We start from the raw sequence: 22,222 nt of genomic DNA on the forward strand, positions 1-22,222 counted from the left end.
TTGACCGGTTTAGAATGCATATTTTTGAAAAAAAGATGTAGTAATTTAAAAAATCGGAATTTTTAAAATTATCGTAATTTTCATTTTCTAATGATAGTAACTCCAAAAATACTCAATATACGTAAAAACTAATATATAACCAAATTTTAGTTTTTTCCGTATCAAACATTCTACTTTTTTTTTACTATTACTCTATGGTAAAAAATAACCGAGATAGAGCGGGACCATTTAAGCTTTTATTTAAAAAACAACTACGGGGTTTAAAAGATTAAATTTGACTTGATTTAGTAGCCCTTGGAATTATCTTTCAAATGGTTTTTAGGTGAACTTAATATCGTAAAAATAGTTATTAATTAAAAAAAAAAACGATATCATTTTTTGGAAAAGATTTTAAAAGATAAATTTTGAAAAATATTTGGAGCCTAAATAATTTTAATGCCATTAACTTGTTCTAGGGTTCATTTGATAGATATTTCTAAGTTCTTTGACAAATGTTTAATAAGTTTATGTTATAAAATTCATTATTTTCCCGTTATTTAAGCTTGAATACTTACATTTGGGCACTTGCCGAAAACAATATATATTCAATTACCTACAGGTAACTTATTTTCAGTTAACCCTAAAAGGTTTTTCTAGTAAATAGTTTATTTCGTTTTTTATTAGTTTCAATTTTGATAATTATTACTTTTTTGTAAAAGCTTATAGTTTTTGAGTCATTTATGAAAAATCGGTTAAAAACATGCATTTTTCTCACAAAATTTAAATCTTTGATCTTTAATAACTCCAAAAGTTTTGATTTATTTTAATTTAATAACATTATATAACAAATTTTGCTTAGAATTTGTCCCTCTATCGAATTATGGGGTTATCTTTAATAAAATAATTTTCACCTTCGAGAAGGGGTGGCATCCACCCCCAGGGTAAAAGCGCAAGTTGTCACCATGTCACCTTTGTTCCTTGAGATATCCTCTAACCACTCACCAATTTTCATGCAAATCGATGGAAGTTCAACAAAATCGGAGGTAATAGCTAGTATCCACCTTTAGTGACTGCACTAATTACACTTTTATAAAAAAGGACTTTTTTATAATAAAACGTTTTTATTATTTATAGGAAAGAATATAAAATAATTTGACTATATAAAATGCTTAAAATTCCAAAAATTACACTAGAATTAACACTAGAATGGTTATAACTTTGTAAATACCCTGTAATAACATACCAAACTTTTATATTTTTGCAATGAAGAAGTAAAGAAGATTTTTTACAGTGTTCCATTTAAAAAAAACATAACTTTGATCTGCCACTATGTTATTGAACACCCTGTAGCATTCTAACTAATTTTGTAATATGAAGCTCAAAGTTGGCTATAATTTTTGTTATAACTTTTATCGTTATTCATTACTATTGGGACCGTGCAAGTTCGGCAAAGCGACCTCTATTTCTACGCTCTGTACTTTTATTCGCACTTTTAATTATATTGGCCAATTATATTAGTCCTGGTTGCTGGATAATTGTCAAGACCATAGTCCAAAAAAATAATAAGAAGAAAAAATAAGATGCAGGTTATGTTTAGCAAACGTAAACAATTGTATGTAGTAAATAAAATCAGTTATTAAAATGCAGTACTGCAAGCAAAATACAATTAATTAAATTTACCTTTATATAATAATTGCATATTATATCAATATTGTGGAGCAATATATAATTTTTCTGAGTCAATGACAGAAGGTATCAAATATACGTAAATTTGACAATTTCAATTGACAATATGAATTATTTAAGATAGTTGCAATATTTCTCCGCGACTAGCGCACGGTCGTTTCTCGTTTCCCTTTCCAAGTACTTGCACACCGCGAATAACGGATCTATGAAGCTTTACCCCACTAATCCATTACCTGTATAACAGCAGTTAAATATTGCATTGTTAGCTAGCTCTAAGCTATTCTGAAAATTTCAGGTACCTAGGTAGCCTAGAACTATTTTTAAAATGGATTACAACATTTGCGGAGACCGTGACACAGACCAAGCCAAGTATATAAAAACGTTTTAAAATACAAAGACTGCGCTGGGCGCCGCTGGGCAAACCTTATAAAAATGGATAACGACAGAACACATAGCAGAACGCTTAGCGGAAGTATGATGGGACGTCGGCCAGTAGGAAGACCAAGGAAGAGGTGGATAGACGAAGTGAGAACCGATGGTAAAGAGATATTGATAATTGGAGGACAGTAGCGAGGGACAGCGATACTTGGAGGCGGATGCTGGGTGAAGCCAGGACCCGACTGCATATTTACAGATGCTAGCGTGTGTATACACCAGGGTGTTGAAATCAGTTAGGGTTTGGAAAAACAGTACATTTACAGATGCTAGCGCGTGTTGACCCCACGGTGTGCCGCGGTGTTGAAATCAGTTAGGGTTTGGAAAAACAGTACGTTTACAGATGCTAGCGTGTGTTGACACTAGGGTGTTGAAATCAGTTAGGGTTTGGAAAAACAGTACATTTACAAATACTAACAGATTTGGACACCAGAGTGTTGAAAGCAGTACAAGAATTTTTTACTAAGCAACAACATTTTTGTTTAATTTAGTAGTATTTTGTATTTTGACAACGACACCCGATTTGGGCATCGAAACGTTAATAAAATTATTTTTTTCAATTTAATTGTGGCTTATTTCCTAGGTTTTCCTATCTAAATAGTTAATTATAAAAATGCCACAAGGAAATAGCCTAAGAACAACATTATTTTGTATTTTGTTTTTTTGTGTTAATATATTATTGTTTATATCCCAACAACGTTTAATTATTTATTAATACCTAAATCACTTAAATATTTTTCCACAGCAGTAGGTATATAAAATCAATGTCAATAGCCGTTAGCATCTATGCATGTATAACCACTAAAAAAGCTAGCTGGTTTCAACACTCTGGTGTCCAAATCTGTTAGTATTTGTAAATGTACTGTTTATCCAAACCCTAATTCAGTTCAACACCCTGGTGCCCTAGTGTGAACACACGCTAGCATCTGTAAACGTACTATTTTTCCAAAACCGAGGCAACAAAAGGAAAAAAAGAAGCAGAAACCTGATGAGAAACATCACAGAGAACCAACCTAACGTTAAAGGGCAATTATCTGCTCATTAATCTAATATTATTTTTTATAATTAACTATTTGGATGGGAAATAAGCCACAATTATATTAAAAAAAATAATTTTATTAACGTTTCGACGCAGAAATGGGGTGTCGTTGTCAAAATACAAAATACTACTAAATTAAAAGAAAATTGAAGTTGCTTAGTAAAAAATACTTTAAAATGTATAATATATGTCTGAATTGCCGATATAAATGAGTCAGATTAAGATAAAAAAGGGTTCAAGGCAGGTTTTGTTTATATTCGATTCAGAGCTGGACTACCATCTCCATATAGTAACTATTTCAGCATCCTTATGCATCATCAGTGAAGATTATGCAGTCACAACTCTGAAGGGAATACAAACATTCTGCCTCTTTTAAAGCAAACCATCGCGATGCGATGAACCCGCCTTTTGAGACGCAATACAGCGACATCTCTCGTATTACGAGGAAAACGAAAAGCCCTAGATACAAAGTTTACTACTTTTTAAACAATTAGAATAATTGAAATAAAAATATAATAAACAATATTTTAAATCCAAGACTTTTCGTTAATAAACTGCTTTCTGGCTGCATCCCATATCTCCGGATTTTACAATATATAATCACATAGAGACGACGAAATAGGAGAAAGCAAATAGAGGACACTTAGGCCACGCATTTACCTTCTCTTCGTCTAGGAAAAGGACCGAAAGACAGTTTCTAAATACTCACAAATTGAGTAAAAATGAAAAAGATAAAAAAGGGTTCAAGGCAGGTTTTGTTTATATTCGATTCAGAGTTGGACTACCATCTCCATATAGTAACTATTTCAGCATCCTTATGCATCATCAGTGAAGATTATGCAGTCACAACTCTGAAGGGAATACAAACAATCTGCCTCTTTTAAAGCAAACCATCGCGATGCGATGAACCCGCCTTTTGAGACGCAATACAGTGACATCTCTCGTATTACGAGGAAAACGAAAAGCCCTAGATACAAAGTTTACTACTTTTTAAACAATTAGAATAATTGAAATAAAAATATAATAAACAATATTTTAAATCCAAGACTTTTCGTTAATAAACTGCTTTCTGGCTGCATCCCATATCTCCGGATTTTACAATATATAATCACATAGAGACGACGAAATAGGAGAAAGCAAGTAGAGGACACTTAGGCCACGCATTTACCTTCTCTTCGTCTAGGAAAAGGACCGAAAGACAGTTTCTAAATACTCACAAATTGAGTAAAAATGAAAAAGATAAATTTTTATTTTTTTTTACCTTTTTCATTTTTACTCAATTTGTGAGTATTTAGAAACTGTCTTTCGGTCCTTTTCCTAGACGAAGAGAAGGTAAATGCGTGGCCTAAGTGTCCTCTATTTGCTTTCTCCTATTTCGTCGTCTCTATGTGATTATATATTGTAAAATCCGGAGATATGGGATGCAGCCAGAAAGCAGTTTATTAACGAAAAGTCTTGGATTTAAAATATTGTTTATTATATTTTTATTTCAATTATTCTAATTGTTTAAAAAGTAGTAAACTTTGTATCTAGGGCTTTTCGTTTTCCTCGTAATACGAGAGATGTCGCTGTATTGCGTCTCAAAAGGCGGGTTCATCGCATCGCGATGGTTTGCTTTAAAAGAGGCAGAATGTTTGTATTCCCTTCAGAGTTGTGACTGCATAATCTTCACTGATGATGCATAAGGATGCTGAAATAGTTACTATATGGAGATGGTAGTCCAACTCTGAATCGAATATAAACAAAACCTGACTTGAACTCTTTTTTATCTTTTTCATTTTTACTCAATTTGTGAGTATTTAGAAACTGTCTTTCGGTCCTCTTCCTAGACGAAGAGAAGGTAAATGCGTGGCCTAAGTGTCCTCTATTTGCTTTCTCCTATTTCGTCGTCTCTATGTGATTATATATTGTAAAATCCGGAGATATGGGATGCAGCCAGAAAGCAGTTTATTAACGAAAAGTCTTGGATTTAAAATATTGTTTATTATATTTTTATTTCAATTATTCTAATTGTTTAAAAAGTAGTAAACTTTGTATCTAGGGCTTTTCGTTTTCCTCGTGAGTCAGATTAAATAAATTATTAGAAGAAATTTTTATTAAGCAACAAAATTTTTGTTTAATTTAGTAGTATTTTGTATTTTGACAACGACACCCGATAAGGGCGTCGAAACGTTAACAAAAATTATTTTTTTCAATTTAATTGTGGGTTATTTCCCATCTAAATAGTTAATTATAAAAATGCCACAAGGAAATAGCTTCAGAACAACATTATTTTTTATGATGTTCTTTTGTGTTAATTTATTATTGCTTATATTATCCCAACAACGTTTAATTATTTATTAATACCTAAATCACTTAAATATTTTTCCACACCAGTAGGTATATAAATTCAATGTCAATAGCCGTTAGCGTCTATGCATATATAATGTCTAACCACTAAAAAAGCTAGCTGATTTCAACACTCTGGTTTCCAAATCTGTTAGTATTTGTAAATGTACTGTTTTTCCAAACCCTAACTGATTTCAGCACCATAGTGTCAACACACGCTAGCATCTGTAAACGTACAGTTTCTCCAAACCCTAACTGATTTCAACACCGCGGCACACCGTGGTGTCAACACGCGCTAGCATCTGTAAATGTACTCTTTTTCCAAACCCTAACTGATTTCAACACCCTGGTGTCTACACACGCTAGCATGTGTAAATATGCGACCCGACTTGGGCTGTAGCGCCATAATTGAGAGGGATATTTGTTTTAAACATAATATTTAACATGTTTTTAAAGACATCGTAGAAATAATAAATAACATTATTGTTAGTATAAAATATTAACTCATAACATCTCAGATTTATGACTTACCTGTCTCTTAAACGTGCAGAAGTTGGATGTTCTCCAAAAAGTAAAATTATAAATCCGAAGACTAAACATACTGAAAACAATGAACCAAAAATGACAGCAAAAGCACTTCGGACATTTTTTCCTTGATTGTAATAAATAGAGGAACTCAAAAATTGAGAAGCGTTTACTGTCAGTATGTTTTCTACAAAGAGAAAAGAAAATTTTATTCTGATCAACGGTCAAGTCGCAGTCTGATACGGTACAGTGAAGATCGCTTTTGTGGTTTTCAAATGAAGTAATTCCCACGGACAGGCACGGTACAGTCACAGTCGCGGTACAGTCATAAGGGTGCGTCCAAGGTGCAAATGGTTTTCGGAGTCAGCACCGAGTCTGTGTGAGAATCATCATGCAACATCTTCCGTCCACTTCTGGACATAGGTCTCTCCCATTTTTCGCCACTCTCCACGGTTCTGTACGTCTTGTTGCCATTTCTTTGACATTCGTTTAATGTCATCCATCCAGCGTGTTGGTGGTCGTCCTCTGCTGCGTTTGTCTTCTCTTGGGAGCCAGTCAATTAGTTTTCTGGTCCATCTTGATTCTTTTAGTCTCACTACGTGACCTGCCCAATTCCACTTCAGCTTGGCTATATGTTCGACGACATCATTGATACCTGTTCTTTTCCTTAGGTCTTGGTTCCTTATTTTGTCTTTTTTTGTCACGCTGCAGCGCGCTGATGATCGATCTTTCCATGCGCCTTTGTGCCAATCGCATTTTTAGTGCTGTTATTTTTGTGAGCGTGAGAGTTTCTGCTCCGTATGTCATAATAGGAAGAACGCATTGGTGAAATGTCTTCCGTTTCATAGCTATCGGGATGTTGTTCTTAAAGATGTCTGTTAGTGAACCATACGCCTCCCAATCTGATTATCCGATTATCTGCAGGTCTGATTATCCTTGCTTATTCTGATTTCATGACCGAGATATATGTACTTTTCTGTCGATTCCACTGCTTGATTTTGGATGGTGAGGTGTTCGCTGGGAACTAAATTTGTCATAAATTTGGTCTTAGTGAGGTTCGTTTTTAGACCTCTTGTTGAACATACGTTTTCTAATTCTTGTAGCATGTGTTGTGCTTCACCCAGATCTTCGGCGATAAGTACTATATCGTCTGCAAAACGCAGATGATGGAGCATTTCCCCATCAGGGCCGTAACTACGATGTTGGGGGCCCCGGGGCAAACGTGATCTGGGGGCGCCTACCGTGGGGTCTGGGGTTTATCCCCCAGCGGAATGGGGGGGGGGGGGGGGACGTTCGGAAAAATGCTTGATATTTAACCGCCTGAAAAAGCGGTTAAGCAACACAAAAATTTGAAATCACCTTATTTTAAGGTAAATAATTTTTCAAGTATCATCTTATCTGTTTTATACAAGTACATTGTTCGGCTACAATGTGGTTCTTTTTACGTACCAATATGTGGCCTAGGGTAAATTGGTTAATAGACAAGGCGAAAACGGCGGGTTCTTTGGAGAAAATACTCCCATGAGAGTTTTTTACATAATCACTTTCGTGTGGCATTCCAGAATAAGATCCAAGAAGTCGCCCACACGAAAAGTGGTCCAAATTTTTTTAACAATTTTTTTTAATCAAATTGCAAAAATCAATATTTTTGGCCCGGACAAATTTTTTTAGGTTTTTTGGACTATTCTGGATAAAAAAGGTCTCTTATAATTTTTCTCGAAAGTTGATAGTTTTCGAGGTAAAAGCATTTTAAAATTGAAAAAACCGAAAAATGGCGATTTTCAAGACTTAATAACTCGGTTAAAAGTTGTTACTATGAAAGTCAGAAAGTGACTAAATCAAAGTTTAAAGCCCCCCGTTACAAGATCCTGAAGAAATTTTTGTCATTATTTGATTACTAAGCTGTTATTTTTAAGTAAAAATAATGAGCGCCATGCACGTATTAGGCGGCCGTCCATGATGAGTGCGAAAGAGATGCCATTCAGGCAGTCCAATGGCGCATTTCACTCGCACTCACATTTATTACAGCCGCGTCAATACGATCTTACCGCTCATTATTAATAAATAAAAATAACAGCTTCGTAATAAATTAATGACACAAATTTCTTCAGGATCATGAAGGGGGTCATTAAATTTGATTTAGTCACTTTCTGACTTTCATAATAATAATCTTTAACCGAGTTCTTAAGTCTTAAAAGTGACCATTTTCGCGTTTTTCAAATTTTAAATTGCTTATAACTCAAACACGATCAACTTTAGAGAAACATTAAAAGAGACCTTTTCTGTCCAGAACGGTCCGAACAATCTAAAAAAAATTGTCCGGGTCAAAAATATTAAATTTTGAAATTTGATTAAAAGAAATTGTTAAAAAAAATTGGACCACTTTTCGCGTGGGCGACTTCTTGAACCTTATTCTGGGGTGTCTCATGAAAATGATTATGCATAAAAATCTCATGGGAATATTTCTTCCAACGAACCTGCCGTTTTCGCCTTGTCTATTAAGACAATATAGCTGGGACGGGAGCCCGTATTCCAGTTGCATTTTAGTTTTTATTTCTCCAAAATGACTAATTTTCTCAGTAACAATTTATATCTTTAAGAAAGGTCTCGGGGCCCCAGCTTAGCCCGGGCCTCCTCTTCCAATGGCATTTTAGGTTTTATTACGCCAAAATAACTAATTTCCTAGGTAATAATTTAAATTTTTATGTTATGGTCTCGGAGGCCCCAGCTTAGCCCCCTCAACTTTATGTTGAAGCGTAGGGTGCATCTCTAAGGTCTTTTTAAAATTTTGTCATTTGAAACTATTTCGCTGGGATCGGCTTTTAAAATACATATTTTTATTTTCCTCGTTAAAATATATACACGACCAAACAAACGCAGGCCCCTGCGGGGCCCCTCTTGGCCGGGGGCTCCGGGGCACTGCCCCGGTTGCCCCAATGGTAGTTACCGCCCTGTTCCCTGTCTATTTTTATTCCTCGATCTTCCCACTTTAGCATTTTAAAGGCGTATTCGAGGACCGTTATAAATAATTTAGGTGAGAGAGTGTCGCCTTATCTCACACCTCGCTTGATATGTATTTCTCTAGTGGTATCATGTAGGTAGTTTTATACGCATTGTGGGGTTTTGGTACAATGTTTGTACTAACTTTGTAAACTGGTAGTCTATTCTACTATTGTTCAGGGCGGTTATGATGCTGTCTCATACCACGGTGTCGAAGGCTTTGTGAAAGTCTACGGAGATAAGTACCAGCGATCTGTTATATTCTATTGATTTTTCTATTAAGGTTTTTACTGTTTGTAGGTGATCGTTTGTTCCAAATTTTGAGCCGAATCCATTTTGTTCTCGGGGTTGGTAGAAATCTAACTTATTTTCTAGTCTTGTCGTAACTATTCGGATAAACATTTTATAAATGTGGTTCAATAAACTGATTGGTCTATGGTTTTCTAAGTGTGCCTTGTCTCATTTTGTGTAGTAAAATTGTTACTGCATTATTCCATGTTTCCGGTATGCAACAATCTGTTAGAAAAAGGTTAAACAAAATTCTTGTTTGTGCTTTGTACAGTATAACAGATTTAACTGCAACCCTCAAAGTCACTTGCACCGCATAAACGAACGTCTCTTCTCCTCGCGGTTTTAGATGAATCGGTTTTACTATACGTCACTGGTGTCATGGTGCCGGAACGCCGTTCCGGCACTGGTTAAGAAAAAAGCAACAATTAAAATAAAATAAAAAGCAACAATTCCAGAATTTAAATATTTTTGAATGAAGCAAATGCATATATATATACATTTTAAAATATGCAGACCTCACTTGTATTACAAAACATCAAGTAATATTTTACTTGTCAAAAAGTTAGTAAAAGTGCGTTCCGGCACTACTAATTTTGCCACGACACCACTGCTATACACCATCTTATCCTGGTTCTTTTTTGTTTTTCATCTTCTTCATCGCGTTCTGGTTGATAATTTTGCGTGACGCGGCTGCTTCCAAATTTGAAAGACTACCAAACGACCAAACGAACTTGTCCACGAATAACCATTTATATTCAGTTGTCGGCGCGCAGGTGTACTTTGGACAGGCCCGTTTAAATACGAAGGATTATTTGCATACAGACTCTGCGCTGACTCCGAAAACCAGCGTGTACCTTGGACGCGCCCATAGTCACTGCCCGTCTGATCAATCTGCCAGCGATCAAGTTTGACTTGATCGTAACTGGACTGGACTTCTGGGCTGGTGTGAATATGACACGCTTTATATGACGCGCTCCGCCAAGTGCATCTTTTAATGGACCGAACATGGGGTAATCACAAGGTGAAAGATCAGGACTGTATGCAGGATGTTCAACGAGAGTCCAATGCATTTCCGCTATTTTTTCTTGTGTTAGGGCAGCTGTATGTGGTCGGGCATGCAAGAGCAATCGCAATCTCGTACAGGGCATTGCCGTCTTTTGGACTTACAGGCAGCTCTAACACGGTCCAAAAGACTACAGTAATAAGTGGCATTAATGGTTCGTCTCTCATGAAGAAAATCCAGTAACAAAATGCCACGATAATCTCAAAACAGTCGCCAAAACTTTGCATGTAGACAAACAAGTGTTCTCCTTTATCGGACAATGTTTGGACGTCGTTGATGACTTTTGTTCTGCACGGTATCTCGTCCTTCATGAACTTCTCTATGCCAAAATTTCACTTGTGTACTGGACAGTGTTGATTCCCCATATTGATATTTTAATCTTCGCCAAATTTCAGCGGGAGCAATATTTTATTTTACAAGGAATTTGATAACAATACGTTGTGCAACCGAACATGGCACTACTATATCGCTCATCGTAACAGTAACTGACTGCACGTCGTTAGAGGCAAGCGGTAGCGTGCAGTCATACATTAGATTAGACCAGTGGTTCCCAACCTTTTATGTCTGGCGACCCACCTTCTGATATTTTTTCATATTCGCGACCCATCCCTCGCCCATGATGATACGCTATTCTGTACTCTGTACGTCACTCAGCTACTGTAAGAGCCACGCCGCGACCCACCTGAAATCTGCCCGCGACCCACTAGTGGGTCGCGACCCACCGGTTGAGAAACGCTGGATTAGACTATAACCTTCCACCACAGGACTAATTTAGACATATTCACCAGTTTCTGCTAAGCGTAGACGGAAAGGTCGGTTCATATTTGATGCACCACGTATCTTTATAATAGTGAAAATATTTACAATACCGGTGCTTTTCGAGTTTTTTGATTGGCAAAGATGTCTATAAATTTCGAAAAATCGCATGCTTTTACCAAATCATTCTCAGTGCACAAGGTTGCTAGGTCAGTTAACTGATCCTGTTTCATTTTAGATCTTAGCATTTTTTATGCGACAAAAAAAACTAAAGGATCTTTTGTCTTTTTGCGACTTCCACCGGTAATGTGCAAAATATTCTTGAGGCTATAATGACGTTAGGAAATAATGACTCCAATTAGGGATGTTTAATTTTATTAAGTAAATCTATTGAAGAAAGTTGAGATTCACAAATATTCTCCGTGTATAGCGCTCTATCGTCTTCTTTATGAAACTCGCGCAATATATAAATTTTTTTCTTTATATTGTTGTTATCTTTATCTCAAAATGTCTTTAAAATGTTAAATAGCGAATGAACTTCAATTGCTGCATTAAATCACTCTCTCTCTCTCTCTCTCTCTCTCTCTCTCTCTCTCTCTCTCTCTCTCTCTCTCTCTCTCTCTCTCTCTCTCTCTCTCTATTTCAGGAGCAAAAAAAGTAAGAAAAATTACGTCATGGTCAGGGCGACGCCGGACACCTTACATCGCCGGGCCCCGGTAAAATGTACCGGCTGTACTCCCCTCTCGGCGGGCCTGATGCTGACGTAGAGTGACGGTGATCTGCCCGGACTTGACTTGTGACGGTTGCCCCTTGACTTGTCGACGATTTGACTGTGATCTGACCGTACCGTGAGTGCTGGTCTGAATCAACCTTTACTAACAAAATTCAGAATAACTACTTACCGTTCTGTAATATTTGATACAAATGTTTTGCTTCTTCCAAACTATTTCCAGTAAACTCTTTTTCTGTGAAAATTATTTGAATAGCAGGCTCTCCATTTTTATCTCTTACCTTGCTAACATAAGTATCTGCAGTGTAATCCTTAATCTTTTGGTCTATAGAACTTATTTTAAAATTTGGTTTTGCATTAAATATAATACTCGCACCTATAAATTAAACAACTAATTGACAAGCTAATAATATCTGCATAAAAAATATTGGAAATTACAGATTTGTTTCTTTTAGTTAAGAGCCAACAGTAGCGCGTCATCAATATAAGGTCGGGAGATAGTATCATACCCTTTTTCGAAAGTTCTGCGAAACTTGGCAATAGTGCGTCGGGATTGTTTGACATAACTTGAATATTGTGACATTATACTCATAGTTGCGCTAAGTGGAAGTAATAGAAAACAATTTTATTATAATTAAATAAATATTTATAAAAATAAACCAAAATACAAAGGCTATTACACTTAGAAATCTGACGCAGATTTGTCAAAATGACAGTGACTATTTCTGTATGTTTCCTAATTAGTTATTAGTTATAATATGTTCGATTTCTTGTTAGAGATAAAAAATGTTAATAGTTCCAATGTGACACAAAATCTAGGCATGGGACGAAAAAGTGTATGTGAAGAAAGTGTATTTTTTTGTTCTTCTTAATGGCGGTACAGGCTCGTTTTTTTAATACATATTGTATTTAATTATAGAGTAATTTCCACATTCTAACACATTTTTCAAATTGGGCTCTGTACCGTCATTCTTTTCTATATTACGAATATGCGTGCCAAATATCTCGACACAATATTCAAAATTAAAGCCGATTTCTTGGACCGCGTTTTCCGTTTTTGATGACGCTCTACTTTAGCCTCTTAAGATTTTAAAAACTTTATAGACTAAGGACCGGGGATAGGTAAAATTTGCTAATCATTTTAGTCACTGTAAGAATCTATAGCTTAAAAAGTAGAATCTAAAAGAAAACTTATGTGCACCTAGCCGTCACTTTTCACTGACACATGCGTCGACAATGGCGCATCAAACTTCCCAAGGGCAACCCCCCTCACTTCTTTTTTTCCTGTTAATTTTTCTTGCTTGATTCCAAATAAGACTAGATGGAGTTTGTTTGTTTCATTTTGAACACCATTCAACCCAACTTTGTTTGGCCTTTAATTTCAGAAAATTTTTGACACGAGCATTTACCTCTTTGCATTTACAAAAATTTTCGGGTATAACATCACAAGAGAGTGAGAATAAATTGAAAATACTGCGACAGTTTTTCGAAAATTTGTTGTCTGCCAATAGACATGAGAGCCCGCAGGGCTCGAGTCCGTTTACATGATTGTTTAGAAGCTTTATTAATACAGTCAATAAATAAGACAATTATATTTTTCTTGGGTAAAGGGTATGTGAGGTTTTTGGGTTAATAAATATATATATACATATATATATATATATATATATATATATATATATATATATATATATATATATATATATATATATATATATATATATATATATATAAATATATAACAGCCCTACAGGCCTTAGAGGCCCTTGGCTTCGATAGTCTTGACTAATTTCTTCCACTTTTTGCGGTCCTGTACTTGTCCTCTCCAGTCTCTTGTACCCATTTCTTCTAGGTCAGCCCGGACGGCATCAAACCACTTCCATCTTCTTTTCTTCCCTTGTTCTCCTGCTGATAAAACTCTTAGGACGTTTCTTTCTTGTGGCATTCGTAAAACATGGCCCAACCATCTAACTCTCTGTGCCTTGATTTTCTGAGTTATTTTAGGTTTCTTATACATCTCCATTAGCTCCTGGTTTGTTCTTCTGCGCCATTCCCCGTTATCCTCCTTTATACCACCAAAAACTTTTCTCAATATTTTTCTCTCCCAAATCTCTAGCTTGTTTTCTACTTTCTGGTTCATTGTCCAAGTTTCACATGCATACAGCACCGTTGGTCTCACTATTGCTTCATACGCTCGGATCTTGGCTGCCCTGGACACGTTTTTTGCCTTCAACAGTGCGTTTAATGAACCTACTGCTTTGCTACCTTTTAACAACCGTTTATCTATCTCTCTCTCTTCGTCTCCTCTATTTGTAACTGTGACTCCAAGGTACTCAAATTCAGTTACCTTCTCAAATTTATAATCTTTGTCATTTGTCCTTAGAGTAATCCACTTATTTTTTCAGCATTTTCTCCTCTCATTTCCATATACTTGGTTTTTCCTTGGTTTATAGTCAGGCCATATTTTTTTGCTTCTTCTTCAAATTGCTTGAACATTTTTTGAAGTTCTATGCTTGAACGCGTCAGAAACACCAAGTCATCTGCAAAACCTATACACTGTTGTCTTCTGTTAAGAATCGTGCCGCTTGTCTGGATATTGGCTCCTCTAATTATATTTTCTAGTACTAGATTGAATAAGTCTGTTGACAGGGGGTCCCCTTGTTTTAATCCTCTGTTGACGTTAAACTGATTTGAAAAACTGCCTTCTATCATGACTTTATTGACTGTGTTGGTTAACGTCATTTTAACTAATCGTATCGGTTTTTCTGATATTCCTAGTGCTCTCATTGCTTCGTATAGCCCGTTTCGTGAGACTGAGTCGTAAGCCTGTTTAAAATCGATAAAGAGCATATGTAATCCTAGATTTTGTTCATAACTATTGCTTTGCAATAACTTTAGCAAAAAAATTTGATCGGTTGTTCCTCTTCCCTGTCTGAAACCAGCCTGGTATTCTCCTATTATCTCTGATTCATAAGCTTTCAATCTAGTTCTTATAATTTTTGCTAATACCTTATACACCACTTCTAACAGTGCGATTCCTCTGTAATTTTCACATATGGTCTTATCACACCTTTCTTGTGAATTGGGCAGATGAGTGCTGTGTTCCATTGCTCCGGCATTTTTTCGTTGTCCCATATTTTCTTTATAAGTCCAGCTATTTTTTGCTGCAGTATATTTCCTCCTACCTTTAATATCTCTGCTGGAACTCCGCTTTCTCCGGCACTTTTATTATTTTTTAGGTCCTTTATTACTGTTATTATCTCCCTTTCTGTCGGTGCTTGTGTTTGTTGCGGTTCCGCTTCTTGTATTTGTTGTTGTTCGATTTCTTGCCCTCGCTGTTGCAATTCTGTTTCTGTTTGGGCTTTATCGTTTAATAATTCTCCGAAGTATTCTGCCCATCTATTCAATTTTTCTGTCTTGTCTCCCAACAACATACCATCTTTATTTCTGCAAAACATTATGCATTTATTTTGAGTCCCTCGTGTTTTTTTACTCCTTGATAAAAATTTTTAACTTCTTTTTGGACATAGTTTTCTTCTATTATTTCTAGTTGCTTTTCCAGTGCTTTTCTCTTCTTTTGCCTACATAATCGCTTAGCTTCTCTTCTCTTTTCTTTATAATACTCGTTACTTTTTTCTGTGTTGTTTCTAATATTTTCCATTTTTGCGTTGTTTCTCTGCTCTAGAATTCTTTTGCAGTCCTCATCAAACCATTGTTCTCTATTTTCTTTTTCTGCTTTCCCAATGCTAAGGTCTGCCGCTTCTATCACAGCTGCTTGTATTTGTTCCCATTCCTCTTCTAGGTTCCCGGTCGTGATTCTTTCCAATCTCTTGTTTATCTCTTCCTCTGTTCTTTTTGCTACCTCTTTATCTTGGAGTAGCTCTAATTGGTATTTTTTCCGTTGTGTTCCTTTTCTTGTTAGCTTGGGAATTTCTTGCTTAAGTTTGACTATTGTCAATATATGATCGCTATCCGCGTCTGCTCCTCTGTAACTTCTACAATCAGTCACAGATTTGTTGTGTTTTCTTTCAATGAGGACATGGTCTATTTGGTTTCTCGTTTTTCCATCAGGAGAGATCCAGGTTATTTTGTGTATATCTTTATGATCAAATTGTGTACTTACTATTTTAAGGTTATGTTCCATTGAAAGTTCTATTAGTTTTTTGCCATTGTCATTACTTTCTTTATGTAGGCTTTTACCTCCTGTTATATTCATATAAATTTCTTCTCTTCCTACTTTCGCATTCATATCTCCCACAATTATTTTTATATCATATTTTGGTATTTTCCCAATTAGCTCACCGAGTTGTTCATAGAACTCATTTTTTGTTTCCATGTCTTTCTCTTCTGTAGGAGCATGTGCATTAATTATGCTAATTTTTCTATACTTCCCGCGAAATCTTAAATAGCACAGTCTTTCTGATATTGCTTGGAAGTCAGTTACTACTCGTCTTATTCTGTCTGATACTATAAAACCAGTCCCCAGGTATCTATTTGGCCCGCCGCTTTTACAAAGGGTAATTTTCCCAACTTTTACTATCTCACTTCCTAGTTTCTTGGTCTCTTGCAAGGCCATTATTTCGATTCTTTATTTCTCTCGTATTTTATCTAAATTTCTTAATGCTCCTTCATCGTAGGTCCCTCTTACATTCCATGTGCCCACTTTCAGTACATTTTTAATTTGTTTATTTCCTTTCTTATCTTCTTTTCCTTTTTCCGAATTCATCGTCCTTATTGTAGCCATGTCGTTACCATTTTTCTCATGTTGATTATTATTTTTTACTTTTTTGACCCCCCTGGTGCAGCTTCTCCTTTTTTTATTTCGTATAGCTGCTCCTTCTCTTCATCCCATCTCCATTCTCTACCGTCTACTATTAACTTTTTGTATCCAATTCTTGCCATTTTTCCTTTTTCTCTTTCTTCTTTCGCCACCTTGCTTAATTGTTTCTGTATTTCTTTTTCTTTCATCGTTAGGTCACTGTTTATGTAAATGCGTTCGTTGTGGTTTTTTAACTTTCTCTTGTTTTTCAATATCTCCATTTTTTCAGTCATTGTTTCCGTTTCTATAACACAGAGATTCTCTCCAATTTTTGTGGCGTTCCTTAATTTCACTTGAACTTGCAGTTTTCTGACTAGGAAATTTTCCATTTCTTCTCTAATTTTTCTATCGTCGTTTGTGTCCATTTTTAATCCTGATATTATCAGGTTTTTCTTCTTACTGTATTTTTCTATGTACTCGATTCTTTCCTGTAGTTGCTTTACTTCTCTTTTCAAGTTCTGATTCTCTTGCCTCATTTCCATTAATTGCTTATTGTTTTCGGCTTGTTCCTTCCTGACCTGTTTTATTTCATTCATCATTTCTTCATTTTTCTCCATAAGTTCTTTTATCATTCTAATCATGACTGCATTTGTATCTTTGTCTGCTTCATTTTTCTGTTGTGTTCTCTTTGCTTTTTTACTTCTTTCAAAACTGTCATCGTTTCCTTCCGTTCTCTTCCGTTTAGTTTCTTCGTCTGTTTCTACCTCGCTTCCAATTTCGCTTCTATGCTCACTCATTGTGTTTTTATTTAGAGACCTAATTCTGTATTTACTTATTACTATGTATTAATATTATTGTTATTTTATTTATTAATTATTTAATTTTTAAATTTTTATTTTACTTTTAAAATTATTTAAAAATTGTTTAATTATCGGTTATTTATTTATATCAACAATAATATTTCGACTCTGTATTTTTCGATAGGTGCAAAAAACTTGAATTTATCTATTAGTCATTAACACTGCGAAAAGAAGCAACGGCTAGTCGCCCCAGCGGACCGTGACTTCTTATCAGTGCCAAAAAATTTAATGATAATTATTGTTTTACTGTTAGTAATTTAAAACATATTTTTATTAAAGCTAGGTTAGGTTAATAATGGTTGGATCTTACTTTTAAAATTCTTGTTTAGTTTACACTCTAAATTACTTAATTCACTTATTTACACTTTGTAAGACTTTGGTGATTTATCTGTTCGCAATACCTCAGTAATTTTGAAGCTAAATTGCGGAGCAGATTCAAATCGACCTCACTGTCTCTTTACCAGGACCGTCCTTTTGGGTTAATAAGGTATCAACAAACTGAGAGTATAATGACCAATTTGCTTTTTTAATGTTCCACTTACTACTGGAATAAATGGTATTAGCATTAGTTCCCAAGACATCGATAACAACCCTTATAACGGAATGATTTGATCTCAAGGCATTAAGATCTACAGACCACGAAGTTTTATCAAAAAAGGATTGTGAGCAAAATGTGACATCAATCATGGAATCTGAGTTTCTTTGATTCGTTTGGCAAGTTGGTTGTCCATTATTCATTACCACATAATCTAAATTCTGAATTGTCTCCACAATTTGATGGCCTATACTATCAGCCCCATTATATGAGCCCCATAGAGAATTATGTGCATTCATATCTCTTCCAGTGACACAAGGGTGTTTTATTGAGAGAATAACTTATCCCAATCCTCGGTTTTGGTTTTAGTTTTCAGCCACCTATATAGAGAGAGTAAACTTAAATGACTTCTAGTTGATTTTAATACCACAAGCAAGCAATTTTTTAATATAATTTTTTTTTAATTGTTATGCATTTAAAGGGAATACCAGTCTTAATTAATATAGCAACTCCAGAATAGCCGTCATCCCGATCTTCGCGTATCACATTATAACCTCTATAACTATATACAACATCTCTTTTAAACCAAGTTTCACTTATCAAAGCTATGTCAATATCTTCGGTTATTAAAAAGTTAATAAGGCTGTTTTTGTTAGCAACAGCTGATCGAGCATTCCATTGTATTATTTGGAGGTTAGATTTGTTTGTCATTAGATTAGTTATTTTTTTAAATATTATCTAGAACATTATTAATACCTTTGGCTAACATATTGATGTCAAGTGATTTTGCCTCTTCTAAACAATTAATATTTTGAATAAAACTTGAGAAAACAATTACTAAGGAATCTACTAACTTATTTTTATCATTGTCTATATTAGAAAAACTTTCCTTGTTTAAGGAAGGTAAAGGTTGAGATGGTCCAAATATGAAAGGGATGAGAGATGGTGTAGGATTTTCGGAAGTTGGAGATGATACTTTTCTTTTTTATTTGCAATATAATCAGTGCTTGATGTATTACAGCTTGGTTGACTAATATTTTTGGGTTTCTGTAGATAAGGCCTCAATGGCTTGAAATAAGGAGATGTACTAACTTCAGAGGTGTTAGATAATTTTGGAAATTCTTTGTCTGAATTTGACAATATTTCAAATCTGTTATTAGAAATAAGGCCAGAAAATAATGAGTCGCTCAAATTTTTAACCTCCAAATATGAAATTTTATGTTCAATCATGGTACTTTTCATTTTTTTATGTTCGAACAAGGGACAGTTTGTAGAGATCGATATATGCTTATCAGTTTTACAGTGTATGCAATATACAGTGTGGGCCAAAGAAATCAGTCCACCTCGATATTTGGCAGTAGTTATTAGATTTTAAGGAAATGAAGAAACAGGTCTTTTTTTATCTAAGGGGACACATTTTTACGGTGCATACATCTGTCATTTGTCAACCCCCTCCCTTCCACTTTCCCCACCACTTATTTTTAAATGGGGAATAGCGGTCATGTACTAGCTCATTTGAAATGTTATTCATTTCTCTATTCAGTAATATTAACATTGACATAATTATTTATACAGGGTGTCCAAGAAAAATTATTTTGAATTAAATTAATAGACACAAAAAGAAGAATGTATGTAATTTATTTAACTCAAAATACATTCTACTGCTGACAGAAAACATAAAAAATGTTTATTTGATAAATAAACATTGTTGCTTAAATTCAATATTCAACCTATCAAGAGGAAGATAGGTGTCAGCTTGAACATTGAAATTATGCGAAAAGCAATGTTTATTTATCAAAAAACATTTTTTTCTGTTTTGTGACAGCAGTAGAATGTATTTTGAATTAAGTAAATTACATACATTCATTCTTTTTGTGTCAATTAATTTAATTAAAAATATTTTTTCTTGGACACCCTGTATAAATAATTATGTCACTGTTAATATTACTGAATAGAGAATTGAATAACCTTTCAAATTAGCTAGCACACGACCCCTATTCCCTATTTAAAAATAAGGGGTGGGGAAGTGGAAGGGAGGAGGTTGATAAATGACAGATATATGCACCGTAAAAATGTGTCCCCCTTAGATCAAAAATCGACCTGTTTCTTCATTTTCTTAAAATCTAATAAATACTGCCAAATATCGAGGTGGACTGTTTTCTTTGGCCCACACTGTATTTTTGTTTCATCACATGTATGTGATTAATCATCCTATTAACCTATCAATTAACCTATCATTTTTAATTTGTCCACATTGTATACAGTATTCCTGTGTACCTTTACATTGTCTAGAAATATATCCATATTTAGGCATTTATAACATTGCGCCCCTTTACCCAACAATTTTTCCACTTGAAAATATACATAATTTATCACAACATAATTTGGCAAACAATTGCCTTCAAATGTAATTATAACATTACGTCTAGGGACCTACTCTGTATTTCCATCCTTTTCTACTTTCCTGTGCATTCTTTTAATATCAATAATCAATGAACTAGAGCTCATATTTTTTTCAAATAGTCATGTTATATTTGGTATCAACATCACGTATCAGCCCTTTGATTTCCGAGAGGTGATTTGGAATGTACGCCTTTAAATTATCGTGCTTTAAGTGACTATTAAACTAAATCCGTGCGACTAAATATTCTTTATACGCAAAAAATTTAAATGAATTTGTAATTAATTAGTTTTCAAATAAGTAAATTTACCAGCAATAGTCGTAACGTAATTGTGGTAACCGTAGATTTACTTAGGTTGTTATTTATCAACTTGACAGTATTTAACTAGATATTTAAATTCAATACCCTAGGGTGTTATTTTGAAAAATAACGCCCTGGGGAAATACATCATATTTAACTGACTTTGAAATCATGTTATTGTTTGTCAAATAAAATACCAGTCGGACATTAAATGTTTTAATTGTCACAAAAACTGGGAGTTTAATGTCAATATATGGGTACGTTTAACCGATATTATGGTCAAATTTTAAACTGTTCACACAAAAGTTAAACACTGCGAAAAGATGCCGCCATAAGACCTAGGTATCTCTTTTCAGTGATAATTAAAAACCACTATAAAATTAATTTAATCCTGGAACACCCACTGGGGTCTGAAAAACCCAGGCACATGAATTGTTCAATGTTACTTGCACATTTCTGCGTCTTTTGGTGATCCCTTGCACGTAAGTTTAGTTAACAGCTGACTACGTTGAGAGACAATCGCTGCGCCGCGTAAGTTTGTTGCATAGTTTGCTGTGACGCTTTTAGTGGAGCTGTGGGTACTTCGGACCCCAGTGTGCAGTTAAAGTGTGTTAAAAGTTTGAGGTGATTTTTTGATATTTGCTAGTATGGCAGATTCTAAGAGAAAATATTAGCGTCCACTGACAACAAAAGAATTAGAGTGGGATGCTGAAAGCCTGTGGGCGAATGAAGATGAACCTGAGACCATCGAAGATGATTTTGGAGACTCATCAGATGACGACTATGATTATGTTCCTGAACATCAGTCTGACACTGATAACGAACAAAGTGACGACGATAATGAAGAACAAACAAAACCCAATACCTCGCAAAGAAATATCACCAGTATACTGGGAAAAATTGTTTAGAACATCGTACTGTTTAGAACATCGAGCTCAATTATGTTATATGTTTCAGAACCAAAGTTGAAGTGCCTGGCTAAGCTTAAGAAATAGTTATCTTGTAACAACATTTATGTTTTATTTTAGTTTAAAGGGTTTTTAAGAGACAAGTTTTATTTCACTAGAATTTTGTTTAATTTTTTTGGTCATATCTCCATATTTAAAAAAAAAAGTGTAATAAAAGCACTAGATTATGTTTTTTTACGTTTATCAGATCTAATGAGAAATGTTTCTTTTGAAATAAACATTTTTTGAAAATAAGATATTGTCGTTTATTGTTTTGTAAAACATACCGCAGAAAAAATAAATAAATAACATTTATTACTAAAAAAGACAATTAGGGTTTTCGAGACTCCACTGTGCAGTCTAAGATAGATGAACGAACTGTGCTGTTCTAGGGTTAAGTTAAACTACTAAAAAATTATTTTCTCTGGAGCTATTTTAGATGCGACCCTATTTGACGTTTATTAATGTCAAACTGGTCTTATTTTGTAATCACATAGAACTTAAAAAAATGAAAAATTAAATTCTGGTAGTGAGGGGGTACCCTTTAATTTATTTATCCCGTCCATAAGTGGAAAGTGTGATGCGCC

At 34.7% G+C, this 22,222-nt stretch overlaps 1 protein-coding gene across 3 annotated transcripts in view; it reads right to left on the reverse strand.

The window, feature by feature from the left end:
* LOC114332663 (protein amnionless) overlaps positions 1-22,222 on the reverse strand; it is an 81,703-nt gene that overhangs the window by 30,444 nt on the left and 29,037 nt on the right. For all 3 annotated transcript variants that reach the window (XM_028282491.2, XM_028282490.2, XM_050649776.1), the window contains 2 exons: positions 12,005-12,208; positions 5,999-6,179 (listed from right to left, as the gene is read on the reverse strand). In XM_028282491.2, coding sequence (XP_028138292.1) covers positions 5,999-6,179; positions 12,005-12,208 — 385 coding nt within the window. The remainder of the gene's footprint in view (positions 1-5,998; positions 6,180-12,004; positions 12,209-22,222) is intronic.

The sequence above is a fragment of the Diabrotica virgifera genome, chromosome 4 (assembly GCF_917563875.1).
Source record: "Diabrotica virgifera virgifera chromosome 4, PGI_DIABVI_V3a".
In the NCBI taxonomy this organism is placed as follows: Eukaryota; Metazoa; Arthropoda; class Insecta; order Coleoptera; family Chrysomelidae; genus Diabrotica; species Diabrotica virgifera.